Source organism: Acanthopagrus latus, chromosome 6 (assembly GCF_904848185.1).
Source record: "Acanthopagrus latus isolate v.2019 chromosome 6, fAcaLat1.1, whole genome shotgun sequence".
Lineage (NCBI taxonomy): Eukaryota > Metazoa > Chordata > Actinopteri > Spariformes > Sparidae > Acanthopagrus > Acanthopagrus latus.
The window spans coordinates 6747236-6772446 of NC_051044.1; the positions used below are offsets into that span (position 1 = coordinate 6747236).

Here is a 25211-nt window from a genome sequence, read left to right on the forward strand (position 1 = left end):
TTTTTGTTTCTGTGTAACTTCCCTCTTGTTTTTCAATGAAAAATATATGAACCCGGGACATGTATTTTTTGTGGATGGGCTCTAAATAGCGCTGTATATTAAGTGTATGTGGGTGGTGGATATCTCTCAGTGGTAGACCACAATATTATGGCCACTTGAGAGGAGGCCGCTTGCTAGACAGCTGCTATTGCTCAGCAAAGCATCAGTGAAACCATATGTTTCCACAGACAGGAACACTCAGACGCATTTTCTCACCATCTTAAACACACGGACAGAAAAAAAAAGAAAAAACAAGCATGCAAGGATTTTCACTCGCTGTGTTTTCAACAACATCGGTATGATTAATGGGCTCCGGAACTGGGGAACTTGTTCAGTGTGACACAAGCTTTTGTCTCTGTGTTTCATCCCCTTCCTCTTCCTGACAGCCACCAGAGTCTCCCTCTCTCTCTCTGCAGCCCAGCCACCGCCGGCTGCTCGGCCGAGGCGGGAGGATGCGATATGAGCTGACAGCACAGTAATAACCCATGCAAATTAACAGGGCGGGGTGTAAATGCGAATGCTAAAAGCACAATAGAATAGTGATTAAAAAGCATTTCAGTGTCTTTTATCTCGCAGTGCTGCTCATGCTGGGGAATAAAGGCTCTCAGACTTAGGTACAGGCGACTCGTGCCAGCGCTCATTTCAGCACGTCCTTTTGCTTTTCCCTCTTGAGAGGACTTAACTTTGATTGTTGTTTTTTTTCCAGGCCGCCTTCTATCTCCGCCACTGCCATCATCATAGCCATCCAACTGTGTGACTTCTCAAAATGAGGGCCATAAGCCTTTTGGCAGTGTTTTATGTCTCACTCTGCTTAACTCGGCATGGAATGCATATATGTTTCTCCCCTACACCTCCAGATATAACGTTTTTTTTTGTTTTTTTGTTTTTTTTAATGCAAACAAATCTACATTTACCTCTGTGTGAGGAGCAGTCTCAGCCTTGGAGAAGTGCAGCAGCGGGGCATGTGTTTTTTAGCCTTGCCAAGAGCTGGCAACGTGAATCGTTTTGATTTTTTTTTTTTTTTTTGGACGCCAGAATCATATCCTCAAGCCTACAAGTTAAATCGAGATCATAGGACTGGCTCAGGACTGGACCAATTAACATCTCCTCCACGCTCCACCGGGATGAATATTAGGTGAAAGAGTCAATTAAATTGACATTTTGGATCTCCAGTTGCTTAATTTTCAGTTAATGTGACATGGGCATTTATGTTACCACTCCTCATGATTAAGCTCCTAGTTATGCCTTTGTGTTTAGGACCAATTACAAATTGCATTAAGTGCAACTGAGTAAAATGCAGCATCCTTTTTGAGAGTAGCTCGCTCGTACGTTGAGCACTTGATTGAACAGTACATTACATGTTTTTTTTTCACTTAATGACATTGGCGGAGCACCGTTGAGTACGCCGAATGGATTGAATGCACAAAAGGAAAAGAAAAAAAAAAAAAGGGACAAAGGATCCCATATGCGTGTGCCATTAGTGGCACGCAGGGCGGAACAAGATGAAGTGGCTGGGTGTGCTTCAGCTGGAGTAAACAGGTTCAAGCATCTGTGTCATCCAAGTAGCTCTGACCTCTGCGCAGTCTCTCTAAAGATTTAATGAAAAAAAATATTCTGCTGCTTCCGGCCACAGACAGAATCATGCAAAAAAAACCACGATATCACCTCATCATCCGGCCTCTCCTCTCCCTCCTTCTGTACTCGCTCTCTCTCTCTCTGGCTTTTGTCACAGATCTGCATATCACAGACACAGTGTGATATCGTCACTCCGGCACTAAGAGGAGGGAAATACTTTTTAGATGTTCTTCGGGGTCCACTTGTGCCTCTTTCTGTCTGCACTATTATTTCCAATTTCAACTATAAAGAACCTCTCCAAATTCAGACATGAAATTGTTTTGCATATTGATGACACTGTCTCACCTCAAGGCCCCTCTTTCAGTGTGGTTTGAAATACAACCAGAATATATAGGGAGTAAGGCTGTCGCTGTCTTCACTGTGCCCGCCTCAGACGAATCAGATCTACCGAAATGAATTTCCACTCCTTTCAAATGGCCTTGGAAATTAGTGTTTGACAGCTTTATTAAAAGCAAATCTCTGCAGTGGAGTGTTCAAAACTAAAGTTTCCCTCTGCGATTCAACAGCATGCAGCCACACTGGGTAGTTGGTGACGCTGGCACAGGTCGTGCATAAAGGCTCATGTGCAGGAAGCAAAAAGAAAACCAGCAGTGATGAGCTGCCTGGAAAACCTTTGGTTAAAAGATGGAATTAATGTTCCTGTTTTGATTAATGTTTAAATTGTTTTAGTTTAATCTTTGAGACAAAGATTAGCCGCTGCTTAGGTACGCCAGCTTTCACCAGTAGGTATGAGGTCGTTTGAAACTAAACCTGCAATGTCATTTATGAGATTGTTGCGATGCTTCGAAGCGCTATTCTGTTATTCCGTCCATAAGGCCAATTAAAGCCATTCATTAATTATGGCTGTTGACAAGCACAACAGTCTTATTTCATTAAAAGGTTTAAACTCAGGCTGTTTAAGCGCAGAGAGTTCAGGAGACTCACAATGACAACATTGTTCTCTGGATTCAAAAGATGCTTTGTTTTTTTTAATACATATTTTAGTGTGAAAAGAATGTGGAAGTATAAAGTAGCAGAAAATGGAAATAGTCTAGTAAAGTACAAGTACCTCAAACTACTTTTCGAGAGTAGTTGTAATCGGTCACAGTCCATCACCGACTCTAGCTCTTCTAAAGCCAGTTGAACAGGCCTACCTTACATGGTCTATCAGAGGGTTAATACAAAACAAGCACATGCAAACCTATGGGCACTGCAGACTTTCCAAATGATGCATGTAGCAACAAAGTGGAAAACGTCATAAGTCCTGTTTTTGTTGCATATGTGCCTCTCCAGCTGTCAGAGAAGATCTTTGTCAGGACGCTAATCCTCCTGTGACGCCTGTAAGACAGAGAAGTGAGACACCTCGCACATTTAGCTTCAGCATTTAGCTCGGTGAGACCCATTCAAAATTCATACTGATTACTTTGGGACCCTTGGGCTCACAATTTAAAAAAAAAAAAAAAAAAAAGTATGGCTTCATCAAATACTTATCACCGAATTACTGTCAGTAAAAGTAAGCCAAAAATGACCTTGGTGCCATCCTCCCCACACACACACACACACACACACACACACACAAAATCTTCCCCACAATAAATAAACCCCCAGAGATTTGAACTCGAGGCCAGGGTGCTTAGTACGAGGGGGATGTTGGGAGTGTTTCTTGTGAGTCCGGCTGTCTCCAGAGCTCTAAAATCCCTTAATTATGAGGCCAGGGGAGAGCAGTCTCTCGGGAGCATTAAACATGCTCCTGTTCTGCACATTCACCAATCTCATTTGCTGTTTTTTATATCTTTTTTTTTAATATCTTTTTATTTATTTATTTTTTTGTGTTTTTGAAAAAGATAGCAGGTTAATGGTGCTTGAGGGTATGAGACAAGGAGGAGCTGGTAAACCAGAGGCAGAGGAAGAGATCATTATTGAGGTAACTGGCACAGCAGTACCAGCCGGGACAAAGGGAAAGTAAACGCTGCTTTTAATGCAGCGGTGTGCAAATGCGCACTGAACAATAGGAAGAGGAAGACTGGCTCACGGGACTGCAGGCTCCTCATTTGTAGACATTTGCAGTGTCCTGCTTTTAAATTTTACCATCTGTGTTCATATGATATAATGGACTACAGCCAGCGGTATATACAATACATCTTTGGCACAGCTGGGCGAAGGCATTCAGGCCTTTATCTTAATACGAATGATGTTGGATTTTCAGGTGACTTGAATTGTGAGGTTTCAGGATGCGTTAGCTTGATTCAGCTCCATCACAAAACAAGATTTAAAGAGCTCCCTCGGGCTCATGAGGTCGGCAAATCATGCTCACTGCAAAACACACAAATCATTTCTGCGCTTTGAATTATTATAATTACTGTAAATGAAACTGCACCTTATGTTCCACTTACCTTTACTCCTCCATACCTCAGCATTTTATTGTATATAGAACTTTATCTCATGTATCTATCCATCGATCCATCCATCTTAAATGAACTGAAGAGGAAGACGTTATCCTTAAAATTATGCGAAGACTTGAAAATCAACAAAATTGTACATACTGAGCGTTCTTAAAGCTTTTTTTTTTATATATATATATCTCTCCTTCAAAACCCCAAGCTGAAAATTCACTCCTCCTGAAACATATCAGTGAATCCTGAGGAAAAAAAAAAAAAGAGAGAGAGAGAGAGAGAAAAACTTGTGTGACAATCTGAATGCCAGGCACACGGAGCAGGAACACTTTTCTGTACACTGTGTCGCCGTGCAGTTTTTCATTATGTAAAGGGAAGAGAGAGGCGGTGCTGAGAGGATTTGGAATTTTTTATATCTGCACTTGAATCATTTGAGTCTTTAAAGAAACCTTCCAGAAGAATGTCAGAGATATTGACATTTTTTTATTTATTTTTTCTGAAAGTTTTCTGCGCGTTTGATATCTCCATCCCCCCAGACTTCTGAATATTGTTTAGAAAAAACTTGTGGCTCTTTTTGCATTTACGATTATTTTCCCCTGCTCGTTTTGTGTGAGCACTATATGAGCATGTTAGACAGTAACCTCGTCGAGAGAAAAAAAATTGCAATTATTGATCTGTTTTTGTTAATGATTGATACGCAGGTCTCAGTAGATGTTTGCAATATTTAACGCGCCCGACAGAGAGCTTTAAACACAAAGCTTGTGGCACAAATATTTGAGGGGGGGGAAAAAATTGCTCAACCTTTAACAAGTGGGTGAGGGGAGAGCCCATCATCACAGACAACCATCTTAATCTCACCCCTGGTTGTTGTGTGTTGTGCGGTTGTGCGCAGAAGGTCTTGGTTTTAATCACGTCTTCGACTTTGACTCCCATTAGTCGGACCTGCACCCACAGGGTGGAAAACAATGGAGCATCCTGATCAATGCTCTGCTCCCCTGAACTAACCTGACTGAGAGGTTGTGTTAGTGATTTATCCAAACTAAAGCAAAGCGTCTCCTTCCAGCCGGGTTAAAGAAGCACTTGTTGATGTGGTGGGGGATTATCAATACTTATCAGTCAGGCAGAAACTTTCTATTTAACAGCAATTCTTTCTAATCTAATAGAAGTGAATTTCATGAGATTAACTTTGTCTAAGTGAAACACGTGTGGTTCGGTGCGATGAAACTCCCTCCAGATTGCTGCGAAACTCCCCTGATCTCTTTGTGTTTACAGCTGCTAATATTGTGAGAATGAATCGTAATTTTTAACTGCGTACTGCGGCCGCACTGAAGGCACTCTGCGAATAATAAAAGAACTGGATGATGGTGCGAGGAATGCATTTACTGGACTCCAGCAAGCTTTTACAAAGTGGAGTATAACGCTGTTTCATGGGATACAGAGATCAATATTATAAATCTATAAAGTTGGATTGTGTTTTTGTTTTTTTTTATTGTCTGGTTATTCGTTCTGCACATTGGAGCAACTTCACCGCGCTGGAGGCACTTCACCAGCTGACATCGCTTCTGTGTCAAGTACTAGAGCGTGATCGACTGCGAACCGACACCTCTGACAGCTTATCATATGCCCGGTTGAGACAGGCTTGTCAGTGAGCTAATGGAGTGTTCTAAGGTTAATTTACTACCATATGAATCCCATCAGTAAGCAATTAACAGGTGTGGAAACACGGAGGCACCCGGACCAGCAGCTAGATCCCCCGCCAACCCCCCCACCTACACATTTAATCAATTAATTTTTGTGGCATGTGTTTCAAACCGCTTGATAGATCTCCACATGAGGTGACAACCCAATCACTAGAATTAATGTTAGTAAAGGAAGTTTCTGCAAAACAACAGATAAGTAGCAACTTAATGTTTCTGTAGGTAAAAAAAAAAAGTATTTCTCTCTGCGCTTTAGGTCTGGTTAGGTTTAGACACAACCAAACATCACTGTTTGGCCTAAAATATCTGTTTTGTTGACACAAACACAGCTGGACATGGCTCTACCTTCCATGAAAAAGTTCCCCTTTCACTGATCCAGTGTAAAATCCTGTGGTGTGACATTCTGAAATAACGGAACACAGACTCAAACTGCGGTCACGCGTCTGGCGGCCTTGTTGCCTGGGACTCAACCACAATCCCCTCCACCTCCGGATGTGTAGACATAAACACTGTGAACGATACACGGCATGTTTTGCACAAATGTACATAGACGTAGCCTAAGACACGAACAAACTCGGACGAATCTGCGTTCTTTGCACAAGCATTAGCCGCTAACGTTACATCCTGCTGACTGGGCTGAAAACAGCGGCGCTCTCCCTGCATGACCTTTTCTCTTTGCCTTATCTCACCTTAAAACCCGGCCGGGGGTGGAGGGGGGGGATTCAGAAATCACGACTTTCTGAGGAGATCCTTCACAGTCCTCGACAGATTTCTTCAATGCTTCTCACTCTGATTAGAGCTTAGGCCAATTGAAATGTTTTTTTAAAACACTCTGCCGCCACATCTGTAGGGGGAAAATGATGCAGCCTGAAAAAGAGGCGATGATTCAGAATGCATGAAAAGTCTACATCTTACAGCCACGTAAATGTTGTGGGGAAAAAAAAATAAATAAATCCTTTGCCACTCAGCGGTCCTTATTGAGATTGAAGTGGCCCTTGTGCAGCTGGCCATCATCTGCTGCAGTGTCGTCACTTTAAAAAACTTGCTTGTTGATATTTCCCTGAATCAGCCACAATATGGCCTATGAAGTATTTCGCTTTCATATTTTAAGCCGCCGCACAAGGACCAGAGTACTGCGTGTTGAACAGCTGATTTTCTGGGGGATGTGGGGAGATTTCCATTCATTACCTCCTTTTCCTCCCAGTGCTCCCTCTATAATACTGTGAAGTCTCGCTCACGCGTTTTCCCTTTACACTGCCGTGACATACTTGCTGGAATCCCTTGAGATATTCAGACGGAGGCTCGGCGATATGATATGTATGAGATTTTCTACTTTATCAGCCTCATCCGAATCACATGAGCCCTGGGGAGCTCTGAACACACTGTCCAAACCATTCAGTTACCATTTTAAGTGGAGATTGTCTCAGCAGGTTCTTTGCTTTCCTTTTGAAAATAGATTGATAAAGCAGGTCGGCAAGATTTGTTTTAGTCCGTTTTATTTCATCTGGGCACAACAGCATCACTCTTTCTCTGCTCTCGCATCCTCACTCCTACTCTCGTGTCAGCATCACCTACATATATAACCCCATGACGTTTCATCTGAAAATAACTCCTGGAAAGCACTGAGCAAGGAAAAAAGAAAAAAAAAAAAAAAAAGCGGATGTTTTTCCAACAGTTTAAATACATCTGAGGTTGCATTCGTGTCTCAAATGTTTTTTTTTTGTTTTGTCTCACAAAGCTCTCCTATGTCCTCCACAGCGCCTCCAAACAACATATCAGTGGTGGCAGAGAACACTCCGGCCCCATTCAGTCGATACCAAGCCCAGAATTTCACTCTCGTCTGCACCGCGAAAGGAGGGAAACCGGCCCCATCGGTGAGTTGTCTGTTGAAGCTGCGCCATGCTGTTCGTCCACCAGGGACCTGCCTTTACAGCACACAGATCCCTGTTGTTTACAGAGAAACTGTGTTGCATGTTGCTACAGGGTTTGTTTTTTTTGGGGGGGGAGGGTTGTTTGGGTTTTTTTTTTTTATTTATTTTATTTATTTTTTTAAGATATCAGCACACAGACGACTTCCAGTAAAGAAAAAAAAAAAGGCTCTTTAAACAGAATTTTAAAATTTGCATGACAACAGCACAATCCTTGATCTCAGTGCATCCTCACAGACACCCGGCGCTATTTGCTCGAAAAACACTGGTGGATACATAAGCTCAGCACAGCCGCGCATAAACACACAGGAAAATATAGTCCCGGTCTTCTGAAGAAGCTGTCACCACAGCCGCTGTTACATTCATTACAGGCTGACGTGTGATTGATTACCAGCACTAATTTCGTCATGCAATGTAGTCATTAATAAAGGTAGATCAGATTTTTAGGAAACAGCACACATTAGTGTTATTGATGGTCACATTTTAGGGCAATTAATCTATTGGCAGTGACATGATTGTAATGGTTGTACACAGAATTATCACTGTACATTGTGTGTACAGAGTGCATATGCATGCAGTCAGGCAGACACGAGTGCTCACACTTCACAGTAGCACCTCGCACAACTTCCCGTTCTCTAAACTTTTTGAAGTGCAAGACAAGGTCTTTAAAGTGTCTGAAGCATATGCTCCTGTGTTCGGTGGCATATGAGCTTACGAACACTGTTTGAGAGCGGTCGCTCGCTGTTTGTTCCCACCGGGTCATTAATCATCGTCCATGGGTGTATGGTAATGGACTCCAGACCCTGAGCACACCCATCTCCTGCAATTACGAGCCCAGTGAGAGGTGAATACAAGGTAAATTTGATTTCCGTTCTCTCAGGTACTTCCTGGATGATGGTGTGATGAGTGAGGTTCTCCCCCTGTTGTGATTTCAGAGGGAGCCTTAAGCCATTAAAGCTCAGCACTGCTGGATCCTTTTTTCCAACACTTAAAAAGAGGAAGGAAGAAAAAAGGGAACAGGGATCAGAGAGGTTTCAGCGGGTCAGTAAGCCCGGACGGTCGCTGTGTCAACGGCCAAGTCACATTGCTGATAATTAGCTTTGCAGTGACTCGGCAAAGCAAATGATCCAAGTCAGCGACTTGAGATAAAAACAGAAATTGAAAGAGAGTTAGACTGCTCCATTCACTATTGTATTTTTCAGACTGCAGAAGAAATTCTAAGATGTATTGAATGGTTTAGATATTGCCTTTCAAATGCAAAGGAGCTTTTGTTCTGCAAAGACTTTTCACGATCATTTCAAAGCAGCAGTTTTATCACTGAAGAAATTCAAGTAGCACTGCAAGTCGAAAAAGAAAAAAAATATATTTTTTTTATACAGCAAACCATAGAATTAAACAGTGTTGAAGAGAGACCTCAAACACGTCTCGCTTCTCTTTAGAAGCAAATTCACAAATGACTCATACGACATGACAAATGGTTCAATTGAGAATCATAAAAAAGCAGATTTTATAATAGCAGGGTGAAAAATATCTGGTAATGGCGCAAGATGTAGAAGAGTCCGTGAAAGAGATATTGCAATATTACGAATTTGGAAGCGTTGTATGAGATAGGAGGTGTGCTTTATCCAAGGATAAAACAAATTAAACAAAAAGAAAGTTAAGTTTTCGACCTTTTGTTCAAGGCTTGGAGTTAGCTCACAGCTGCAGTGTGGCAGTATTGGACAACAAACGTGGAATCAATTAAAAATAATGAGCCGGGATATATGGTCCCCCACACATATAAGAAACTCATATTGTGAACCTTTGTCACAATACATATTTCAGTTCATCATGAAGATCCAGGCGCCTCCAGTCACAACCGTTTTCAAACAGAACACATTTGCTGGCGCTCCTGGACAGTAATCCTCCGGGAAACACTGAATCCAATAACATCCTTGAAATAACAAGGCATCTTCAGATTGGCTCATTTTGTTTTCAAAGTGCTTTGCGAACCGAATGAATCTGTTTTATCAGAGAAAGTGAAACAATGCTGGTAGACTCGTCCTTGTACCCACACAGGTGTTCTCAGTTATTCTGTTTGAAGCTCGGTGTTAAAGGATTCTGGGAGTTTGCTCGAGTCACCAAATGTCCTATACTGATATATGTCATATGTACATATTATGTGTAGGGACGTTTACTTTTGGGATGTAATAGGTTAGAATATTAGTGACCCAGTTAGAAATTAATTAATTTTGATTAGTTAATCTACTTGAACTTCTTCATCTCTTATTGATGATTACTTTCTGATTACTTTTGTAACAAATGTTAGCAACTGGGCTATAAAGGAGAAAAGTCTGAAACACATGAGTATAAACCAGGCGGTGTAAAGCTCAACAGTGCTCAACACTGATTACTGTCAGACTTTTATGAAAAGGTCTTCAATTTAACTTGAATTAAGATTGGGAAAATAAATAACGTGCTGCGGCGGGAGGTACTTTATTTCATGTGATTGATTGCGGTTACATTATGCATTTCGATGTTGACAGCATTTTCACGGCTAGTAAACAAGCGTACAGTTATGTTAGAGCCATCATGAGGACATCGCTTTGATTTGTGGTGCAGTTCAAACAGGAGAACCAATCAAAAACAGTGCTGAGAGCGTACCGCCCGATGAATGTAGCCTGGCGAGGAAAAAAATAAAAACACTAGAGACAGCTCTTTGTGAGCCATCCCAGCCTTGATGGTGTTGCATGTAAAATGTGCTCTAATGGCTTTGCTGGCAAGTCTTTCCGCAAATATGCCAAAAGAAGATCTTCATGAGCGGAGAAAAGATTCAAAGCGACAGAATGAAGGTTATATTCCACCTTCATGTAAACACTTGATAGCAAAAAGAATGTATCTCCTTTGTAATCACCAACATTTTCATTAAAACCGGAGCCAGTTTTTCTTTTAAAGCACCAAATCGTTACGAAAGTCATCTCATGGTCCTTTTCATATAGTTCAGGTCTAGACCACGTTTGTATTCATTATTTATAGAGACCCAACATTTCCCCATGAGCAAGCACTCGACATCAGTGCCAGGAAAAAACTGCCTTTTAACAGGCAAAGACAGGTTACATAACATTTATTTTGTGATTTTATTATGCAACACCGTTTCATGTAACTAAGGAGTCCCCAACACTGTATATATATATATATATATATATATATATATATATATATATATATATATATATATATATATATATATATATATATATATATATATTTACAGCCAGTTGTCACTTCCAATGCATCCAATACGGCAGCCTGTGTGTCAGTGGTCTTACACACTTACATTTTAAAATGTAGCGATGTCCCATTAGTGCAGTGGTATAAAAAGGGGGAATAGTCCATGTCAGGGGTGGTTGGGGTGGTTGCATGGGTCATTTTTGGTGGACTTTACCTCCAGAAACCAATGATTTGTTTTTGATTCAAGTTAACGTACTTATATGACATAATTTACATTAACGTTGCGTGGCTTGAGTTGTGTCACTTATCTAAAGCCACATTGCTGTAAGTTAGGACACTGAATGTAATTATTTGTACCCAATGTATGAACATTTCCCGAACCCAATCAAGACGTTTTTGTGCCCAAACCTAACCGAATGGCAACCAGCTGCCAGCGTTCATACGTAACAGTCCAGAAGTCATGTGATGAGAAGTGAACCCCGACCGTACATAGCATATAACATTTTATTGCTAATTTTACCGCAGAGCCAGTCACATCTGAAACGGGCGCTAAAAGGAAGGCAGTGCGTCAAATTTTGAAGCTTAAGGCCACTGACCACACTGCCATATTTAATGAGCTGCGGGGGTGAGGACGCGTTAATATTCATGAAGGTATACTGCTTCACCCTGCTCGATGTTAGTCAAGCACTGTTTGTACACACCCACACCGTCCCGAGAAGAGGTTTAATGAGCCAATATGAGTGAAAACACCTGTGTGTGTGAGCACCACGAGTGTGAAAGGCCTCTAATGTTTCTAGTGCCCTCGAAGCATGGAAATCATCTGCTAAAATCATATTTGTGAGTCATTGTGTGTGCCAGGAATCTATCGGAGGATATTTACTTCTCAATCTTGCACCTTGTGCCTGGATGGAAACTAATTTCAGGGTTGCTTATTAGCCCTCGGCAAACAGACACAGTGTTTACACCGGAATGATGCAAGATACAGTGTGAAGTCAGGACTGCGCCATTCGCGGAAAAGTGAGAAAGAAAACAATTTTAAAGTTACATTGCATTACATTGCCTCTGCAGGGAGTTGATCATGGCCTGTCAAAGTTGCTGCGGACTGTTGGACTAAATCAAAACCAGGCAAACAAACTCTGACAGGTTTCCTGGATAGATCTCAGAAGTGCAGTCTCGCTATGATACTCAGTCCTGAAAACTTCGCTTTGAGATCTCATGTGGTTCGTAGTCAGGAGAGGGAAATATTATTTGTAATTTATATGGAAAAAAGTCTGGTCCTTTGGGAAGTCAAGCTCCCTTTCATATTTGTTTTTGGTGTGTCCGCTTTATGCTCGGTTGTCTGAATTTGTTACTGTCATACCAGAAAAGCTCTGCAGCAAAATACATGTTGCCAAATTTGTCAAATCATTGCGCGCCACGTCATACTCAAAGCTAAACTTACAGCTGGTGTAAAAAGTAAATAATTGGCTCCAAAAAGGAGAATTGCAAGATAAAAATAATGCAGTACTATTGTTCTTTAATCATTATCTCCATGCAGTGTTACAGCTGACTTAAATCCCCATTCAGTTTTAAGAATGAGCACAAATGTGACACTTAAACTGTGATAATTTGTTCTATTTATGCTGTTGTCCATGGTCACGCCGGATAGCAAAACCTCATTATTAGGTTTGTAAGTATATGCTTAGATGTTGCTTCTTTGGCCCAGTTATGTGACTGCAACTTCAAAAGGCTCCCTCCGCTTTTTGATGAAACTCATTTAGTCTTTGTCGGTGCTGCTGCCCCGGGGCTTGTTGCAAAATGAGCTGTTGTCAGCTCTATTTTCAATGTCATATCATTGCAAATGCCCGTCTCAATAGTGGCTCACAACTTACAAAGGAATTGGCCGTTTTTTTATTGAGCCACCGTTTAATAGCTGCTAAATATGACCATTCTGTTGTACCGCTCATTTTAAGTCATCTTTGATTCGAGGCATATTTCACCGTCGTTACTGTGAGACGGGAATGAATTCCTTAATACACTGCGTACAAAGACTGCCCTCAATTTTAAATGTACGTGTGCACATGACGATAGGGTAGAGGACATTTTGTATCTAATGTGTTTCCAGCCCTATAGCATATAATTGTGTGTTCAGCTTCTCTTTATCAAATGAGGTCAACAAGGGATGCAATATGAACACTGAAACTAACATTCATTTACAGAAACCTGCATTTACAGTATTGTGTGGAGGCAGCAGAAACAAAAAACACTGATATATTACTGATTAAGTTGAAGTCAGACAACAAGGCTGACAAACCAGTGGCCATAGTTCGAATCTGTGTTTCAACATTTTCAAGTTTGAAGCCACCAGTTATTTCTAAGGAAACCTCGGGGCAACTCAAGACAAGTTTGTGGCAAACAAAAATTGATGTTTTCCAGCCCTGACAAGGTGATTTCTTGGTGCCTTAACCTAACCATAGCAAAAGCACAGCATTGTGACAAGACAGGCATTTAGAATGGGAGCAAAGTTGCAACGTGAAGAAATGTAAAGTCTCAAATTATCTGCGGTTCTGCAGAAACATACCTTATCAGCATTTATTCTGGCAATGGGTTCGGAAACTTGCCATAAATCTCTTAGGCAAAAATAAAAACACCGATGTAAAAAATATTTATTACACCTGCTGTGATCATAATGTCATTTTAATATAAAGTCACCCACATTTTATATTCCCAGGCCTCAAAAAAATGTTGTTCCGTTTCCAGAATAAAGGGTCCTCTCATGGACTGCACTGCTTCATATACGGACGCTCTTAATAGAAAGTGGAGAGAAAATGGGTACGAGGCACGAGGGCTGCTGATTGTGCTAGAATCCTCTCACGTAATTAAAACAAAGCAATGCGAAACAAACAGTGTTTGTGCAGCAAATATTATTTTTATCATCAGTTTTCCCATAATTTTTTTTTTTTTTTTAATTATTTTTATCTTTTGCATTTAAATATTTAGAAATACGTACCAGTTTTTATAGTGATAAGCATTATTAAAATTGTGTGTGTGGGGAGGGGGGAATCTGCTTGTAGGGCCCTTAAAACTGCTTTACACTCACTTCTCTATCTCTGCCTGAGCATTAATGATGAAACAAATGAGTCAAATGAGACCTTCCACTCTAAACTTTGAGCACTAAACAACTGAACATGCTGCGTATTCGTATTCTGACACTGCTTTGATCAAACCGTATAGACATAAGCACCATACAAGTATCGGCCTTGACTCCATCTCATAAGATTTGTGTTTGGATATGTTTGCTTTGGTCCCTAACAAATTCAAAGATATTCCCTGTTGCTATGCAACATCCTCTTGCTTCTTTCCCGCATCCAGCGCATTGTCTGTCACTTCACTCTGGCTGAGTGTAGACATCTGAAAGTGTTGAAGTTTATCCAACACTGCAGCTGTTGCATGACTAGTGACGCTGATGTTAAAAGCAGTATTAGAAGGGCTTTTCATGCTTCTGCCTCATCTTGTTCTCCCCATTGGTTCTTCAAATGTCACATTAAGATTAAGAGTTACATTTTAATTTTCAAAAGTGAAATTGTCGGGGGCTTTTTTTTTTTTGTTTTTCTTTCCTAACAAAGGGAGATGTTCAGCAAAATTGTCGTCTCAGATGCCTTTGCAGAAGAAAAAACATGACAAAGTGCCTTCTAGGGTGTTTGTAACTATTTTACTCTGAATGGAGCACAATTTTCTGTGTGCAGGTGATTCACTGCATACAGCTGCTGCCCTCGATATATATATATTTTTTTGCCCCTACCCCTCAGACATTTTTAGTCTGCCACTGGTAAATGACAAAATTATGCATTTGTTTGCCATTTAATTAAAGCAGTAGCCTGGATCAAGACTTATTATTCACTGCACACATTTTTGCATCATCCTCCTACACAGCTTGCCACCTAGCTTAATTCATACTTCCTCGATTCGTGTTGAAAATGTTAACATCCCAGGCTAGCTGCGATAGCTTCCAATGACATTGGCAGGACTAATGTAGCATCAGGCATCCACTGAGCATTGTTGTTGCGATTCCTCCTATCTGTCAAATGGTTAAAAAAAAAAAAAAAGGCTGCTACTTGATCTGATCTGATCTGTTGCGATGTATGATTTGGAGAAACATGCATTTTCCATGACCTTGGCATGAATACAGTCGTGCAGCATTCTTCAAACATGTTGTCTATCCTCCACAGATGTCAGTGAAATAAAAGAGTGTTTTATGTTTCATCCTTGCAGCCTCGCATCATAAAATGGAATTCTATTTGTCCATATAAAGGCCCAGCAGGGTTGTGAGGGAATAATATTGTAGCCGATAGCTTATTTACCATAATATACCATAGGTTTGGAGATGACTGTGTCTGTGTGCAGTTTTCCCATGTTGCAGCATAACATCAATCCTCTGTGAACTTCTTATACTATCAAAAGCTGCTACTTCCCACCACTTTTAGGCGACACCCAGCATGCCAAAATCCCCCACTGGAGCTTGGAGAGAGCTGAATACAATCGACTGCATGTGTTAAAATTGTCTAGTATTATGTTTCGAGATCTGTCGGCATCTGATGCCACTGAAGCAAGCTGGTGACATATCAATAATAGCTTCCCAGTGCCACTCATTAGAGCATCCTCAGAGCACAAGCAAGCACTGATTGAAAAGAAGAAAGATAATGACAGTTAATAATAAGAAGGAAAGCTGATTAAGTCATGGCCAGGATCCTGCTCGCTGCCTCCCTCCTCTTTCGCTCCCCTTTTCTCGTGCCTCTGCACTCTCATTGAATCATTCTGTCAGCGTGAAAATTATCGCCTTGTCCCTTTGACACCGCCATGATTAATTGCAGCAACATAAAGGTGTATATGGACCAGTGCATGATTGTTACGTTTTCAAAAAGGTTTTCGCTTTTGAGATGTTGGCGAGGTGGGGGCAGCTTGGCAGCGTTCAGAGTGCAGGTGCTTTCATCCCCGTCTATTCACCGGAAAAAATGCAAAAAGCCCTTCTCATGCCATCCCAGCTTAATTTTACCACTGCTGTATGCCATAGTGTATGGGCTACTGCTTAGAATTACATCTCTATTTTTTTTCTCTCTCTCTGTGCTAATTCATTTCAGAATGAAGTAAGTGGTTTCTGTCTGGTTTCATTGTCTGCATATATTGGACTATGAAGTGTTTGGGGATTTATAACAGAGGCGTGATTGATAATCACTTTATTCCATGCAGTAACACTGTCTGTGAAAGAACAATACAACAGCAATGCCAAAAAACACTCAAAAAATCCCCTTTTACATGAGAGCAAACACTAGTTTTTTTTCTGTCCTATAGCGGCCAAATGTTTTACCTAACAGGCCATTGTGTTGATTAAAGGCAATAAACCCATTTTGCACGTTGCACTGCATGCTCGCTGAAACAATAGGCACATGTTTTATAATCTCCTGTGACTTCACGATTCAAATGTTGCATTTCAAGCCATATAAAAACGACATGAAATGGTCTGTTGTGGGACAATGTGCCATTCAATAAACGTTTTTGTTTTTTTTTCTTTGTGTGACATAAAAGACATTTTTTCTTTCCATTAATACAGAATTCTACATGCAGGATTATCACACAGCGTGCAGCTCTTCTAAAGCAGCAGCCCAACAAAAGTTCCCATGTCACTTTTTGAAATGCAACTGCTTATTGGAGACATGTATCACAGCGAGAGACATCCTCGGCGTTATTTTGGCAGCTTTATAATCACTTGTGGAAAATTAATCAGTGTTTGCGCTCCCATTTGAACAGACGTGAAAGAAGTGATGCGTTTTTTTTTGTTATCTCTGCCTGTCAGACAAGGAAATGTGGAAAATGAGATTTTAGCAAATTACTAGGTAGCTTGAATGAATACAGACCAAGTTTACTGTGGTGGCAGATGTCTCCTTAATTGTGCTTGGATTTTAAGATGAATTGTTGATTGAGTCATATTAATATTTACAAAGATATAAGCGTGGCTTGATGGCTCGCCACATCGAATGTAGTCTCACAAGGGACCTTTGTCGCATGTCTCTCTCATTCGTCTTATTCTGCTGCTGTGAGCTGTCCGGTTTTCTGAAACGCCATCAAAAATCATTTCAAAACCCATTTTTTAATTATTTATGTTTGCAAGATGTCAAAAATCTTGGCCCTGCAGAGATGCATCCCACTTAGACAAATTGTTTTAATCCCAAGTCACGATTTGTTAGGCTTTCATTGAACGGTGTCTCAGAAGTTGGCATTTTTCGACCCCGATATGTTCAGCAGTAAAGTAAAAGTGCTCACATTTAACTCAGAGACCCATTGAAGCCAACACATTCTGCTGATTGGCATTCTGTTTAACGCGATTCTCTCACGCGAGCTGCTGCCACTGCAAAAATATGCAGGGAAGTCACAAAAGTGAGAATGATGACGCCTTTGACTCTGTAAAAAATGTCAGAAGAAAGACGATGAGTCGACAGAGAAATCAAAGCTGATTGGAAGCCGCTTAACAGGAAATCAGCAGGAGAACATTACAAAAAAAAACAAGCTTAAATGGCCGAGTTCGCCGCACTTCTCCAATCTTTCTTTATATTTCTATTTATATCCGTGTCTGCACTATTTTCCATATCCATATGTGATCTGCTTCCCGGTAATGAAAGGGGAAATGAAAAAGCAGCAGAACTGCAGGATAATGACACAGGAATAACACTTCAGTCTCTCCCCGCAGCTACATATCTGTTATCCCATTCATTCATGTCTTTGATGAAACATTGATTGATTCCTTTTCTTATACTTCAAGCAGACAGGTGGCGGCGAAAGATATTTAGTCATGGTGGGATCCTTATGAATAGGCAAACCGAGGTTTGATATTCTGCTGCAGGTAACACCTCAATGAAGGTATTATTTCTGACTGACTCGGAGCTCACGCAGCACGAGCTTCCGTGCACTACGTTAAGTCGTGTAGCCGTTTAATCACTTTTTTCTTTAATGCCTATAAATTAACTTGTCTGTTAATGTGTACAGAAACAAATCCGTTATCAGGGCTTACACAATTAATTCCCTTATTATACCGATCCATCGCCAACACAGGTGTTTTTGTGTACCCACACCATTTTGTCCAACAAAAGCTACAGAACAGGTGCACGGATCGTTCTAATCCACGCTGCTCTCCTCTCCACCTGCTGTGATAATTAATGAGGTGTTTTAATACGCAGTGAGAAAGCTCCTTCTCCTTGCAAGTTGTCGAGAAGCTGTAGGAGTTAGCAGCAGACGCAATGGGGTCATTGTAGATCTGAGGTTGATGTGTGTGCTTCCTGTTGCGCTACTGGATTTTTAAGCTCCGGCTCCACAGAGCAGACGCCTGAAAAAAAGCGGTGGGTATTAAATGTTTCCACGTGGCAAAATTCATCGGAGGGAAATGTTTTAATCTATGGTACTTATTTTGTAAATGATGCTATATAAATGCTATAATCGGTGCTTAAGGCTGTCAACTGCAGAGGAATGTAGATGCTGTTGAGTTAACATCAGGGCTGCCCAAAGTGGGGCCCGCAGGCCGAATTTGGCCCACGACATGGTTCAATATGGCCAGCCAGATGTTTGTGGCAGAATATTAAAAAAAAATCTTTTCTCATTAAAGCAATGTTTAATCTATTTTAGTTTTTTTGAAGTAAAAATATGTAGAACCTCTGATTATCCTTTATTTGTGCCTGGCAGATACTGTGCGCAGGGAGTCGCAATTAAATGAAACATATTGTGCTAATTTTCAGGTTCATAATTTTATTATGGGTAACTACTAGAATAAGTTGACATGCTTAAATGCTCAAAGACACACCATTCTCCTCACACTGTCCAGTGCTGCAGCTCTGTTTTAACTCCTGTCTCTTTAAGCGAACCTGAGCTACACTCAACCTTCCTTTGGAGAAGCTTTTTATTTGTTTATGTTCCTAAGAAACATCTCATACGTGTCTTCGAGCTAAATAAAAAGGAAGGCTGTACCTGTAAACATGGCCATTATTCATCTTTTAACAACAGATTGCACTAATGGGATTTCAGAATATCTCCAACAAGGGCAATTATAATCAGACGTTATAGACGGAATGAATAAAAGAAAACCTTCAAGATCTCAAATGTGTTTTTCTCTAATGAAATATTTAATCAAATATAATGAAAATGTAATGAAATAACTAATGAGAACTGCGCGCATCAGCCTCTGTATTCACATCCCAAAATGAAACTAACTAGAAAGAATGTGTTTTCATGTTCAAAGTAGAAGTGTTTCTGAACCCTCTGCACTGAAAGTGTAGTGCAGGCAGATGGGGCCGTGGAGCAGTTCAGCACTCACAGGTAGGAGCGTCATGTTTGTTGGGAGGATGAGTAAAGTTTTTTCCTTTTCTGTGGCACGGACATCCACCAGTACTGCTGAACGCCTTTGTGCAAGGTCACCCAGCCCCATGTGGATGTGTACCAGCCCGCTCTGATGGCAGGCATTAGAAAGTTTTTAGAGTTGGCTATAAATACTATCATACACCCCGGCAGCACAACACAGCTTGTAATATAATGATGTTGCATCTGTCTTTCCCAGCATAACCTCATCAACCAAGGGGGCCCACACAGACAGCCCTCATTCATCAGTGTTTTAAAATAAAGTTGCTAAAGTAAAGGTTACATTGGATGAAGCTCTGAAGGCTTGCGAATCATCCGACAGGCTTCGTCCTTTTCAAATGAACTGTGTAAATTTTGGAATAAATTCTCAATGGTATTTCACTCTGCAGTAAGTGTCCTTCATGCTGAATACCGAAGTTAGATAGCCTAGTTTTTATATTTTGATCCGGGCTGAACTCAAACATGATGTTCAATTGTGAGGAGTTGTACGTTTTGACACTTTAAAGGGCCAAAGTGTGCACAGCTGCACTGTGGCCTACACATAATATACTCTATCCCTTTTACAAGAAATGTAATAATTTCTTTTTTGTTATTCCTGAAGAGTTTGGCCTTATCCCGACTTGTTGACACTCATTATTGCTGTTTACCCACGCAAGGCATCGGCCCTGGAGGTGGCAACATATCAAAGCACGCTTCAGTCATCTCCTAACAAAAACCTCAATCAATACATTGAGAAGCAGCGTTTAAATAAGAACCCTTTGATTTTATACAAATTGAATTCAAATGACCAAAGGACCCCAATAGAGCTGCAGATTAAAAAATCCCATTTTACCGGAAAAAAGAAAAATTGTTTGTTTCATAACTGTCAACAGCACAGGCAGTGACTGTACAACCTTATTTCAATGCTAATATCTGGAGGTCATGAGGCTGAAATGGGAGATTAGGCACCCAGATGTTAATAGACTCATGAAAGAGTGAAAAAAGTCCTGTAATATCCTGGGAAAGCCGCCTCGGTGGCTGCGCATGCTGTTTCAGGTCTGACACAGCAGGTTATTTTGAAGGCTGCACTAGGTTTTGTCACAATAACTACTTAAGTGAAACTCTCGCCAAAAAGAAACCAAAGCTTTATTTGTGATTGTATTTGAGTCAAACCTTGGCGTAAATGCATAGTACGATGAAAGAGGCACTTTTAAGATTTACCGTAGTTTCGTTTTCAGGCAAGCTCATTTTCAATGGAGTGCATGGGGCACTCGTACGCTAGCATCAAAATCGCTATTTTTAAAACACTAAGAAGGCTCGACACAACATGAAACTTTGCTCGTAGTATCACCAGGGTCTCTACGCATGAACACGAGCACTGTGAACATTGTTTGTGTTCACAGAGTTTACTAAAAAGAAAGTTGTTGAACAACTCATGCTAGCAGTAGCTTTTTCTGCTAGCTGCCGTCCTGCCAGTGGAGAAGTAGCAACTGCTAAGGTGAGTTGTTCAAAAATTTCCTTTTTAGGTAACTACACAAACGATGTACGCAAACAATGTTCTCAATGCTGGTGTTCATGTGTAGAGACCCTGGTGATACTACGAGCAAAGTATCATGTTGTGTCGAGCCTTCTTAGTGTTTTAAAAATAGCAGTTTTGATGCTGTGGCTAAAGTGCCTGTAGCACTCCCACTGAAGATGATTTTGACCCAAAAACAAAAATAGGGTGAATCTTAAAAGTGCCTCTGTCGTCATAATTATGCTTTTGTACGAAGGTTTGACTTGGGTACATTCACAAAAAAAGCCTAGGTTGCATTTTGGCGAGAGTTTCGCCCTTTCAAACCCTGCTGTCACACGTTATGCCTCTTTTACTTGATGATTGCTGGCATATTATCCAGATTCACACCGGGGTGGCGTATGCCACCATTGTCTGGTTCAGTGTATAAAAGGAAAAAGCCGGTGTACCGGCGGTGCTTCATTGTGGCAGTATTGCAGGATCTTGGTGTATAAAAGGCTTCTGCATTCATTGTTTTGGTTTTTACAGTTCACAGCGTTCCCTTTTTTGATTCACTCTCACTGCTTCCATCAGCCCCATTTCCAGCCACAGCAGGCACCTATTTCCAGCTAAAAGAAACAGTTCTATTAAACCCACAGTACGCTGCCTGCCCAGCACCAAAAGAAAAAGAGAAAGTCAGGCTGGTGAATGTTGTGAAGGATTTCGCACCTGAACAGAAGACTGACTATTACATTCACCAGGTGGCCAGAAACAGGACTTCAAATTGATGCTAAATTTTTTTCTCTGTGCCCACTGGATGTGTAGAGAGGGAACTGTTTCTTAACATCAACTCCATGAGGGACAGTGTTGTGCATTGTTTGTTCTTCAAAAAAAAAAAAAAGGGAAAAAAAGTGCAGTAAAATGTGTACTTCCATCTCTTGCTCCTGATTCTCACTCAGTTGCGATGCTCCTCGTCCTGTCTCAGGTGTACTTCAAGCGTGATGGTGAGCTGATAGAGGTGATCTCCTACACTCCGGCCTCCACCAGCGAGCAGGGCGGCGGCTCAGCAGGGGTGAGAGGAGCCCGGCCGCTCATCAGCAGGGACCTCGACGACACTAAACTGCAGCGCTCCCTCTCCCTTCTGGACCCGGAGGGGCGGGCGGCACGCCTGTACACAGAGAGCCCCAGTCGCGTCCACACTCAGGGCCAGCAGGCCCACGAGCCCAGCCCTGCGACAGAGGTCATCCCAGAGACAGTCGTGAGTCGGGAGTTCCCCCGCTGGGTCCACAGCACGGACCCTCTCTATTACTTTAGCCACACTCACCTCCCCCAGAGTGACGGCTCTGTGGTGGTGCAGGCCCGGCTCACCTGGACCCTCAACCCCCAGCTGGATAACGATGCCCTGTTCAGCTGCGAAGTTAAGCACCCAGCACTGTCCATGCCCATGCAGACAGAGGTCACTCTGGGTGAGTAGGACACACACTAACTCGTTGTTTTCGCATGCTACTCTCATTCCCCTGACCACCGTTTTCTCATCTGTCCTCTATTCCTCCTCCCACTCCATCCAGCACACTCCACGCAGAGAAACACACTCTCACACACCCTTTTCTCATTTCTTCTCCCTTTTAATCTCCTGCTGTCTCCTTGTATCCCCTTGCCGCACTTGGAAACCGACTGGGTCCCCTTATGTCTCCTTTGCAAATGTACTCAGAACAACACTGATTTTCATCTGATGCCCGCTTAATTGTGTTACAGCTGAGCAGATTGCGAGTTTAGCAGCGAATGCAAAACGTAGAGTGACTGACAGGGCAATTCATCGAGCTGTCTGTTGCTAGATTGAGTTAACTCAGTAGCATTATTGAAAAAGTCAACCTGAATTAGAGAAGTCAAATGAGAATTTAGACACACTGACCATTGTTACAGCGTTGGAAAGACAATTTCAGAGATTCTGCCTTTCTTCGAACTTCAGTGAGCACCTCACTTTAGCTTTCCAGTCCCACGCCTTAGCTTTTTAATCTGAAGGACAGCCCATGAAACATATTTGATTCATCTGCAAACTATCATAGCAGAAAACACAGTGATGCAGATACTGAATGCTGAAAACAGGAGTCACACTTTAAGGGAAGAGTTCGCATTACATTTTAATGTTGTGTGATCCAAGAGACACACACACACACACACACACACACACACTTATTTTTTTTCATCTAAAAACAAAGATGGCTTCCAGCGCATCCAATTAACACTTCAAAGGCGATACGTTGGCATGGTCCTCCTGGAAACAAGCCACACAATCCTGACATGATAAACAGAGACATTATCTTCCGTGAGATGCAAGCAATGGTTGAAGGCAGAAAGAAAATGAGGAGATTGTGGCTCGCACATGTTTTGCTTGCTGCATTGTGTCGGGCCGTCAGTGTTTTATCTCCCATCACCACATTTCATCTAATTAAAAACTGTCACTCCTAATATGCTCGTGAGTGAGCCGTGGTCACTCCGAGTCAATGTATGGATACATCATTATCATCTGGAAGTGGAAAGTCTTTATCGGGCTTAAGAAATGACAAGGAGGGATTCAAAGTGTCTTGTACACAAGGCACACCACAGTTTTTTTCTTGCTTTAACCATGGTCCACTGCTATCAAGGACAATCCGTTGGTGGAGAAAGTATATAAGTAAGTAAGTTCTGTTCTTTGCTCTGTTAAGTTTAACAGTTGAAAAGGTATTATCAGCAAGATGTCCTCTTTGGGTATATATAATACATATAGATGTATCATATAGTATGGGGGGGCATATTACCGGAGTAACCACTGACTGTTGTTAACTGTAGCTGCCATTTGATAGTTAGCTCAGTTAGCAGGCGAGGCTAAACGCTCAGATCACCTGGAAAGTACTGGAAGCTTTTATACAGGACTAAAAGTTGATTAGCATGGCTAAGTCTTACATATTGCGCATTTAAATTGTTGTATTGTGTCCGGGTAGTAGTTGAAATCTACCCCGCTGAAATGGGAAAACCCTTCAAGACCCTCATATGTCATCAGTAGTCATTGACGGGGTTTTTGTAATCATACGCCAGCAGACCGTTCCAATACTCCATCTTCAGCTGTGGGAATTTCTCCTGCATCACTTTAACAATCCCATCATTATCATTCACAGCTTCACACTAGCAGGCAAGTAAAAAAACAAGCATTACTTCAGTACCTGGCCACTGGCTGTGCTTTATAGGCCAACATTAGCAACCTGTGCTTCTACCCTGATTGTCTGCACTAATATTAGAGTAGCGGCACCAAGGGTAGCAACTCTAATGCTTGACTTTATTTACATTTTTGGGCATCATGTGCCATCCAGAGGGGTGGCTGCAATATTTAAATGTGTCAAAATGAGGGACACATTAGTAATAACAATGTAACGTTAGCTTGTTAGCTACCTAGACATCAGCAAACTGGTAGCAGTTGATTGCCATGTGGGACTAACAACACTTTGCCCTACTTCTCTATCCCAACAACAATCAGGACACCCTAAACAAAAGTGAGTTTTGGGCTAAGTTCCAGAGGTTAGGGGTGAATCAGGTTTGGGCTTTACATACATGATCCAAAAACATCATCAGTGCATTTTATTGATGTAAGTCAGCACTACGCAGTTCACGGCTTGTCCACTTTTTATGTCCCTAATAGAGGCTTGATGTTTGGCAAATAAAAGAAAATGCATCGATATCATGTGACACTGCTGTCGCTGTGGATCTGAACGTGGACAATGGCAGATAATGTTTTTAGTAGTTTCAAGTTGAACTATCCATCAGTCCGACTTTGTTTTGACAGCACATTCACAGTTTGTTGCTTGAGAAAAAAAAAAAAAAAAAAACTTTTTGGATTTTGGGTTAATTTCACTTCTGCACTTGTCTGCCAAGAAGTTTTCCTGCCAAAATTCCATATACATATCTGGGTAAATAGGGTGAATCTACAGGGTCTCAATTAGTGAGGAAGGGACACTCCTTTCTGATGTAGCTCTTGAATCAGATTTTACTTCAGACTGACGAGAGGAGCGTAAATATCATGCAGAAAAGCTGAAAGGACTGGGCTTGTATTATTCTATATTTCTCTTACTGTCAAACAAATCCCATGAAAAGATAAAAGCCCAACCTTGTTTATGACACTCAGCCCAAAGCTTTTTGGTTCCTATTGAAGACATAAATCTGTAGAAATGGTTCACACACAGAGAGAGATGGGAACAAAACACATCAAAATGTGTCAGAAACTCAAAGTACAGAAAAAATACAAAAATACATTATATACAACCTCATATTATCACGTTAGGTATTAAGCACAGTTCTTTTTTTCTCACCAGCTGCTGTTCATCCGGATCACAAATTAGATACATCAGGTGACAATGATGGCTCTGTGATGGACCTGACAGGACGTGTCGTGTGATTCATTTGCATTTAGCCAAAAAAACACCTGGGGATAAAAATCTTATTTGATAATAAA

The 25211-nt window shown here is 41.3% G+C and overlaps 1 protein-coding gene across 6 annotated transcripts in view; it reads left to right on the plus strand.

Moving 5' to 3' along the window:
* igsf21a (immunoglobin superfamily, member 21a) overlaps window positions 1-25211 on the plus strand; it is a 333921-nt gene that overhangs the window by 288171 nt on the left and 20539 nt on the right. For all 6 annotated transcript variants that reach the window (XM_037101112.1, XM_037101113.1, XM_037101114.1 and 3 more), the window contains 2 exons: window positions 7502-7617; window positions 21714-22194. In XM_037101112.1, the coding sequence (XP_036957007.1) occupies window positions 7502-7617; window positions 21714-22194 (597 nt within the window). The remainder of the gene's footprint in view (window positions 1-7501; window positions 7618-21713; window positions 22195-25211) is intronic.